This window comes from Meleagris gallopavo, chromosome 1, assembly GCF_000146605.3.
Source record: "Meleagris gallopavo isolate NT-WF06-2002-E0010 breed Aviagen turkey brand Nicholas breeding stock chromosome 1, Turkey_5.1, whole genome shotgun sequence".
NCBI lineage: Eukaryota > Metazoa > Chordata > Aves > Galliformes > Phasianidae > Meleagris > Meleagris gallopavo.
Window position 1 is genome coordinate 159,714,733 of NC_015011.2, and position 9,816 is coordinate 159,724,548.

At 40.9% G+C, this 9,816-nt stretch overlaps 1 protein-coding gene across 1 annotated transcript in view; it reads left to right on the forward strand.

Annotated features, from left to right (window-relative positions):
* The first annotated feature begins 8,587 nt into the window (after positions 1-8,587).
* Positions 8,588-9,816, forward strand: part of LOC100538976 (complement C4-like) — a 42,399-nt gene continuing 41,170 nt past the window's right edge. The window contains 3 exon segments of the mRNA XM_031557838.1: positions 8,588-8,652; positions 9,338-9,383; positions 9,385-9,531. Coding sequence (XP_031413698.1) covers positions 8,588-8,652; positions 9,338-9,383; positions 9,385-9,531 — 258 coding nt within the window.

Below are 9,816 nucleotides of genomic sequence, written 5' to 3' on the forward strand. Positions count from 1 at the left end.
CTGCTGCAGATGGGTTTTTCTTTCTGCTGTCACACATCATTGGGTTAAACTCTTGGTAATACAGATTGAGGGGGAAGAAAAGAGATAAACGCATGCTTTTAGGATGAAGTTTTTCACTCAGAGGGTGGTGACACAGTGGAATAGGTTGCACACGGAGGTGTGGATGTGGATGCCCCATCCCTGGAGGCATTCAAGGCCAGGCTGGATGTGGCTCTGGGCAGCCTGGTCTGGTGGTTGGCAACCCTGCACATAGCAGGGGGTTGAAACTCGATGATCATTCTGGTCTTTTTCAACCCAGGCTGTAAATCATAGAATCTATGCATCTATGATTCTGTGATTCCAAAAGAATGCCTGTGGGTCAAAAGGATCCTGCTTAGGGAGCAGCTTTGCAAAGGTGGGCTGACTTTTCAGAAAGATCTGCATTCGAGAACAAACAGTTCTGTTATCATCTCTAATTTATTTGTTTTTCTACTTCTTAATTATCTGGCAAAGTATAGTTGGTTTTTCTGTTTCCTGGTATCACTTCTCAAGTGCCTATGCTCTAAAGGAAAGCTCTTGAGGGCCATGTTTGTATTTCTGAATCAGATCTTGGTAAAATGACCAACCAACCAACCAAACCAAACCAAACCAAACCAAACCAAAGTAGGAAAGAAAAAAGAAAAAAAGGGGAAAAAGGAAAAAAAAGGGGAAAAAAAACCCCACCACCAACCCCAAACAGCTGCATTTTACAGCCTCCAGAAAATGTTATGAACTGGAAATGAAATACATTATGACTGAGAAGATTTTTATTCAGTCAAGTAAAATCAGCCCTCATGGCATCAGTGCGTTACACTGAGCAAAACAAAAAAGACCTTCTGTACTAACAAAATTGTTAACACTGAAGACATCAGAAATTGGATATAGACTGTGCTTAGAACGCTCCTTCTGTTTTCTTTTTCTTTAATTTGGTCCTCTTTCTTCTTTCCGTTTGTTCCTTCTTGTATTTCTTTCACTGCATTTTTTGCTGCCTGAAAATGCAGAAAATGTGCCATCTTCTGTTCTTTTTAGCAATTACACAGTCCCAGAAAAACCATCCTCCAGGGATCGTCCTAAAATGAGCCCACACATGTGCACAGGTGCATGCAGACACATGCATGTGAACGTAAACCTACATATGTTCATCTCCTAAACCCCTCTAAGCTTCCAGCTTCTCTTTGTTCACAGCTTTAGTTACCTGACAGGACAACAAATATGCTCACCATGGGGGTTCCCAAGGGAACCAGTAAGTAGGGCAGCTCAGTCACTGCTGTTGAGGGCAGGAGGGGTAGAGGGAGATGGTGCTTGGTCAGATCTCCCTTCCATGGCTGCAGTGGATGGAGAGCTGCATCTCTATTTTGCCTTCTAATCCTCACTTTTGCTCACACACCCATGCTTGTGCATTTCCCCTTGGAGCTGCTCTGGGTCAGTCTCCTTGCACTCCTCTCTCTGACACAATACTACTGGGACACTGGGCATACTTGCTAAGAGCAGTATGATCGGATATCTGAATGCAGCCGTGGTCCCAAGACCTTGCCTTCATGTCTCAAGACTTTTCACTAGAGATACTTCTGCATTAGGTAGTGTATGGAAGGGCAAGGGAAAGTACATGGCCATTGGAATGGTGCTTGTGACTTCCCTTGATTTGCATGAGGAGCGTTTTGCTGAGGTGATAACTGCATTCTTATATAGCCTATACACATGATCTTACTTCCATGTGGTCCTGCACTGCCCTGTGTAGAGTATCCTGCCTGTCTGACTCCTTAGAGAGGCCACTTTCAGTTGCAGATTGGATTATTTATTCTTTAAAAGAACCTTAAATACAATTAAACCAGCCTTTATTTCTACCATAACCCTGGCAAGAAGGCAGGAAGGCTAGCAGCAGAGTGCAAAGAGGAGTAAGAGTAAGATAAATATCCTTAGTGGGTGTATTTTTCCTCTGCGTTCTTTTAACCCCAGTGACATGTGTTATGACAGAGGAGCCAAAGACCTTTTCTGTCTTTTCCTGTGTGCCAGAAAAGTGCTAGAATTCTGGTTTTATATCACAGTACCTTAAGGCACTTTTAGGTCTGTTAGAAGTGCAGCGAATCTTCTGCCTTCTATGAAATATGGAGAGCTTTAGGATGATTTAAAGCAATGTTTCCCCCCTCCCTCCTCATCATAAGTGGAATTCAGCTGGAACAGGGAATAAGGGGCCCACGTTTTTGAGGCATCTGTGTTCCCAGATAAGCTTCTGACCCACAGGGAGTGGAAAGAAAGGAGGGAGTTGTAGTAAACCAGAACATCCGTAAGACATCGAGTTGGGTCAGGCTTCTGACTTCAGTCACCACTTCAGAAGGGACACAGGTGAGACAAGCCCTGATCCTGGCACTAAGCTGTAGTGGTCAGCAAAAAACTTTTCGTTGTGCCTTTCAGTCTTTTCCTTTCCTGGGCTTGCTTAGTTTGGAGAAAAGAAGGCTCTGGGGAGACCTCATTGTAGCCTTCCAGTACTTGAAGAGAGTGTATAAACAGGAGGGGGAACGGCTGTTTATGAGGATGGATAGTGACAGGACAAGGGGGAATGGTCCTAAACTGAGACAGGGGAGGTTTAGGCAGATATCAGAAGGAAGTTTTTCACTCAGAGGTGGTGACGCACTGGAACAGGTTGCCCAAGGAGGTTGTGGATGCCCCATCCCTGGAGGCATTCAAGGCCAGGCTGGATGTGGCTCTAGGCAGCCTGGTCTGGTGGTTGGTGACCCTGCACATAGCAGGGGGATTGGAACTGGATGATCATTGTGGTCCTTTTCAACCCAGGCCATTCTATGATTCTATGATCTGACCGCTGGATGGCACCAGGGCCCTGGTTTTTTTTAAACACTGTTCCAAATCCCCCTCAACGCTGCTTCACTTCACTCAGCAGCAGCAGCAGTACATGAATACTGGGAGGTTTAGTGGATTCTTCTTGCAGGATTATCTATCTTAGAGCATGTTAACATCCTGTTTGTGACCAGGTCAGAGGCACTGATGCTGCCACAGTGAGTCAACTTTTTGTTATCGCAGTGGAAAACACTGAGGCAGATATTAATAATGTATGAGTCAATGCTGTTAATGCTTTTATCCATGGAAAATGAAGCTAGGCTTCCTGCCTAAGTGTACATCTGCAGTGTACTGGAAGAACAGAAGCCAACAAACTTTACTGAAGACTCCAGAGAAAGAGGGGGAATTCTGAAATTAGTGTTGTAATGTAAAAAGTCTGTGAAGTTCTTTTAAGAAAGACAGGCGAGTTCGCACTAGGTGATCTCTAAGGTCCCTTCCAACCCGAGCCATTCTATGATTTTTCTATAAGTACAATGTATAACCTACATGATCTGGGTAGGGTATGTCTATCTTAACTGCCATCAGGAGTGCCTTGGTGATAATCCAACTAGTCCTCTTCTAAAGACATCAACATTCCCCTCTGCACTTAAGCCACTGAAAGGGCAGCTGAGTTGTCTCTTCTGTATCATTTTGCTGGAAGGAGTTTTCTCAAAACTGGGTTAGCAAGAGGGAAGATTTCTGGCATGATGCTTGTGCTCAGGCTAGTATGGGACCTACATCTGAAAATATCAAGAGGCATATGGTTCAACCATGTGGCTGCCTAAAAAGATGATGGCTGCACAGGGTCAGAGCTCCATGCAAAAAGAAGAGATCATCTCTGCAAAAAGAAGAGATCAGTGTGTATATATATATATATATAGGAGAGCTTAATTGAAGAACATTTAAGAAAGTACAGACACAAAAAGGTCATTTTTTCATGGCAAAAGCAACTAGAGCCTCTATTAACATTTTAATTCATGACTTATATTCTGGTAAAGGAAAAAAGAATAATTTCAATTTACGTTGCAGTTAAGAAGTTACCCTGCTGTTAAGAGGAACTTCACAAATTAGATGTGCACTTCATGGTCTGCTGTTGAAAAAGGATTTCCAAATCTAATTTTCTCTATTGTCAGAAGTGAAATATTGCCTTTTGTGTTTGCCACAATTCCCTGTAATGCAGCAAAGAGGATATCTCTGCGGTGCTGATTTGTGAAATGTGAAATTATCCTTTGTACCTTTTTGCCCCACAGAGGTGAAAGAGGACAGGAGGAAACTGAAAAAAGAGCTTGATCTCGTTAGTATTTTAGCAGATTAAGGAGGAAAAGGATTTTTGGAAGAACTTTGAGCCAAAGAACAAACCTACTGCTAGCAATCACAACACTGTGAAAACCTACAAAGTTCAGACAAAGTCACTGAAAGGAGAGCAAGTCCATCTCCCCAAGTTAAGGCTGGCTAGTCTCTTCCTGCATATATCTCAATCCCAGACTGTTGTATTAAACTCTGGGTCAGCTGGAGAATCAATAATGTTCCCAATGAGTAAATATAAAAGGACTTTGCCTTAAGAGAAAAGGCAGGCATGAAAGCTATTTTAGCACGGCTTTCATGTGTTCTCTCTTACAAGCATGTGTAGGCTTTCAATGAGAGATTTTAATTTTATCACACTCTGTTGTATATATGCATGTGGTAACTACAATCCCAGGCAATCTGAAGAATCTATGGCACAAGAGAAGCAGTAAAATTTTCATCTTAAACAAACTCCAAAAAGTATAAATAAAGCAAAAATAATTTTAAGGCTAGTTGTATAAATAATTGTGAGACTGTTCTTGCTCTCAAGTGTTAGAAAGTGATAAAATCCCTGTTAAATTGCAGCAGTTTATAGCAGTTTATGTTTTGGACCAAAAAAAAAAAAGACTTTGATGATAGTCATACCTCAGAAGGGAGAAAAAAGTGTGCAAATCCAATTTAAAAAAGTGAAATCAAAATGAATAGATTTTGCAAAGTCTCCTTTAAAGGTGATCCATGAAAATGTCTCTGTGTGAGTTCATATGCAGCAGAGCATAACTGCAGCCACCAAAGCAAAGAGCTGTTTGTGTAGCTGTATAAACAGACCTCACTCTGCTGACAAACAAACCAGCCCAGACAATGGAATCTCTGACAGAGACAAGATCTTCAGTGTGAATTCACAGTTCCTTTGACTTCAGAAGGGACACATCTCTACTGGCCACACTACAGACTTCTGCATGTGACGTTGTTTCACCGAGGAGATATCCATGTGTTTTGCCCAAGGAAAAGCCACCCAGCTTGAAGATGTTAATTTTTTTTATTGTCTCATTTTGTTATTTGTCTTGAACAAAAATAACGGTTCACTCATATTCATTTTGTGTTCTGTTCTTGTCACTGAGGCTATTCAGTGCTTATGTTAGTCCTGACCACATATGGCAGCAATGTTAAGTGTCTCTAGAAATGGAAGGAGCCATATCATGCTCCTACTCAACTTCTGCAGCTTTTAGCTAACTTCTCCCATCATCTTCTCTTCTTTATGTAACAGTGAGAAATATTTATTTTGCCAGCCAGTTCTTAGCAAACTTCTATTCCGTAAGAAGATCAAGGCTCTGTTCCCAAGAGAATTTTTCCACAAAACTTGCCTTTTTTCTCAGCACAGATGCTCTTTGTGGTGGAAATCTCTGCTCTTCTTCATCAGTTTGCTTGAGTCTGGTATGCCAGAGCCCTCAGAGGAAATTGTGTGATTTTGGCATGGAGCTGAATCAGATTTAGCAATGCATAACTGCAGTGGGAATGAGAGGGTGGGGAAGGAAAGCAAAGTGAAGATAACTTTGTCTGAGCAGTTCCCACTTATGATATCTGTAAACTTCTCCCAGAGGGCATAAATTTGGGCCCTGAGGACACTTGGGTACCTTTCCATATCTTCTCACTGTTGCCTGACAGCTAAGATCAGAGTGGAAGCCAGAAGAGCATCTGGAGAACTCACAGTGGACTTCTGGGCTGCAGAAATAAAATTTCTCTTTTTCCTTTAATCTCTTCAGGATTGCTAACTCAGATGGCTGTAAGCAAATCTTTCTCACCCTAATCCATGTCTTCTGACTTTTTTCTTTTTCTTCTTTTTAATCCAGGACATAAATGCTGTTTTTCCACTGTAAGATAGCTCAATTAAGCCAACTACTAAATGACATAAGACAAAGATATTGCAACACTTACTGGCCTCGCTGATTTTTTTCCTATTTTCAATACCGGGAAGCTATTCAGTTGACCCAAGTAAATGTCATTACAATGTTGCTAACAAGGCAACATTTTGGTAGAAATAAAGAAACTGAAGGAAATGTGGAGCAAAACCTTGACAGGTTTCTGTCTAATTGTCTTTTCAGCATCACAAGACAACAGTGAGTGTTATCTAACCCTATAAGGCTTAGGTACTTGCACATTTCCTAACTTTATTCTGAGAACCATCCAAGGCTGGTAGGCCCTTTTCTGGGGCTTCTTAGTTATCACTCCTACAGTGCCAAAATTTGGCTGTCCCAGCCAATGCCCTATGAACAACATGTACATTGAGTCTCCCTGCAAACATGAGTCGGGTAGAAAGCTCCTAGAAAGTGGTCAGAAAGTCTATAACTCATAACATTTCTAACAGCATTATTTCATATATAATTTGATTGGCATGATGAGAAGGACTGAGTCCCTTTAGAGTAGTCAGCTGAATTAAAGAATTTTCTTTACTTTTTATAAAAGCTCCAACCCAAGCCTTAGCTCTCAGTGGTGACAGAGTCATGTATTTGCCTTGCCATACTTATTCCCCGTTGAATTACCTTTGTTCTGTTCCTCAAGAGTAAATCGTATGGAGATGATATGCCTCCTTTTTTTCTTCAGCACTTTGGGACACTGTTGACAACAAGGGAAGCCTTGATGAGCTTGGCCAAAAGACCTCCCTGAATCAGCAGCTGTACAACTATGCTAAACCCGTGGAAGAAACAAACAGGACATACTAGTAGTATAGTCATTAGCATTATCACAAGCTAAATTTTGCTCTTTTATGTTATTTATACATTTACTTATTTCTAATGAGCATAACAATTGCTATCTCTCTCAACTGTGGGACAATTCCTACCCCCCACTAAAGTACTTTTATCTCTGTCACTGTGCTCCTGCACTGATCTTATAACTTATTCCAAGAACCAAAGCTTAAAGCATTAATCTGAAATGGACTAATTTACCTGTCCAAACCATAAGTAAATACCTATCAGCTTGAATTGTCTGAATGCAATAGTTTTGTTTTTTTTCCAAGGCAATGTCTATATGGGCTGAATTTCAGTCTGTTGTCATACCATCTGCTGATATTAAATGTAAGCCAGAAATACACTTGTTGCTGCAGCCACTGGTACTTTCTGACCATCACTGGACAGGAGGTAATTGTCAATTTGTGTTTGATTCAGATGGAACTACCATGCTTCTGAAACACTTGGTGTGATATAGTGAGCTGATTTGTTGACACCATACAGCTTGTTCTCTTCCCCTACCTCCCTGTCTTGCTCACAGTAGAAAATGTAGAGTTGAGGAGCTTCTTATGTTTGAAGAGCAAGGCAAGTTCTCCTAGGCAAAAGATGGGGCAAGGTGAGTGTCCCTTCACCCCCACAGCACATGACTGTGAGCCTCCAGTGAGTGTGAATTTCCCTTAAAAATAAAGGTGTGCTGCCTTAAGGCATCTACTGCTAAAAATTAAAGATACCAGCTTAAATGCGGAATGCTAAAGGGCAGTTTAACTCCAGACCTTGTGGGGAGCCATGTGATCATTTCTGGGATGTCAGCTGCCTGCAGATCAGATGGGCATTTTTCCATGTTTCTGAGTCAACAAAATTGTGTTTGAGAAACAACAATCTCCAGGCTTGCAAGAATGAGACACGGGGAAAGTTTCAGTTTCTTCTTTTGTCTTTTATCAAAACAGCTTCCTGCACAAGCAGTTATGTTTCAGGCATGTTTTTCTTTAGTTTTTGAGTATTTCACACCCTAAGACATAATATGTCTTTTGTGCTGTCTGGAATGCCTTCAGCTGATGGGCCATTTTACATGCTTATGCTAAGAAGAGACTAATTACACTTTGAAAAAACCCTCAGTCCTGACTACAAAGGAAAAATGGACTGACTAGCTTAGTGACATCCATTTTAATCCCATTTAAGTTAAAGGAGTTGAACTGCCATCAAGCACCACAGATGGAACTAAGATGTACAGATTTCCACTATAGTTCCTTTTGTGCTATCTAACCAGAAGGAGCCCCCTCTATTCTTTTCTGGACTACAAAAATGCCTGGAGTTAAGTAATAATGGAATCTGTCTGTTGCATTTGTCTTCATTTATTATTGCCTTACAACCATTCCTTTAGCCTTGTTTGATTTTGGGTTTGAGTTTGTAGCATTTCTGAAAACTTCTATCTTTACATAATGTTTAGTTACTGTAAGGTGTACATACTGAAGGTGGGAAGAGAACGAATGAATAATCAAAAGTAAAACTGTGGCCTAGTCCAGAATGTCTCTCCCCAGGCATTAATCTGTGCACTGTTAACATGTCCATCATTATTGGTTGTACAGTTTTGAAACTTATTAATAAATAACCAAGATGAATAATGTACTTAGCTGCAATATGCCATTGGCCAATACTTTCAATTTGCAAGCCAAGGGTAGATTGACACTGGGCTTTTGGTGTTTCTGTTTTGCAGATGCTGTAGTTTTACCATGGAAAGACTGGTATTTTTGACAAGCTTTTGCTTGCTGCTAGCCAGTACACAGCAAGAACCTTCGTAAGTATATATTATTAACTTTTCACTTATGACAAAGCCTTTGAAACAGCAAGTAGGAAATGCGTATGGTCTTGAAAGAGAAGGGCAGCTCTGAGCTCTGCTGTCTGTGACAGCAACAGGGCCCAAGGGGACAGCATGGAGCTGTGTCAGGGGAGGGGCAGCTGGGGGTGAGGAAAAGGGTCTGCACCAGAGGGCGGTGGGCATGGAACAGGCTCCACGGGAAGGAGTTCAAGGAATATTTGAAACAATGCTCTCAGACATATGGTCTGATTTTTGGGTGGTGCTGTGTGGAGCCAGGAGTTGGACTCAATGATCCTTGTGGGTCTCTTCCAACTCATGATATTCTATGATTGTACATGAAGATTCGTGAATTCATAATATCAGATATATTATCACATATTACAGGTGTTTTTTTTCTCTCCTGTTGGTAGGGGTTGATCTTTTGTAGGGCCTAATTTGTATGATACAGAATTCGGGGATCAATCAGAGAGTATCTGCCTTCTTTTAACATATACTCTAAACTCACTTCAGTAAACTAGCTAACCTCTGCAAGGCTCTTTTAACCTCAACTATTTTGTGATAGTGGAACTGAGAAGCCTGTTTTCTTTAACAGTCATATTGGCTAGACATTGTGTTATGCAAAAAAAGCCTACATATTGGTCAATCTATACCTATGTTATTTTAGATTTCTCATCATTGCCCCAAATGTGGTTCATTTGGGTGCACAGGAGGACAGTAACCATTCAAGTTCACGGAGCGAAGAGCCCAGTTCATGTTACTGCATATTTCAAAGACGGGGTGAAAAATTGGCTTTTATCAGATAGGATCAACTTTAACCTTAACCAAGGGAACAACTACCAAGAGATAAAAAAAATAATGGTAAGTCTGCCATCATAGTGATGTAAATGCTTATCCTGGGTATAAATCATAATCTGTGCTAAAAATGCATTAGAACAGAGATAACATTGATTTCTAGAGTGAAATGAGAAAACATCAATATCAGTAGTGGTAACACTGTTAATCCAAAAAGCTAATAAAGTGATGGCTCTTCTGTGCCTAATCATCAAGCCCAAAGTTTTGTCATATGGTGATGATGAAAGATCTTTTGATCAGAGTGATGAAATTAAATTGTTAAACTTTTTTTTCTTTTTTCTTTTTTTTCTT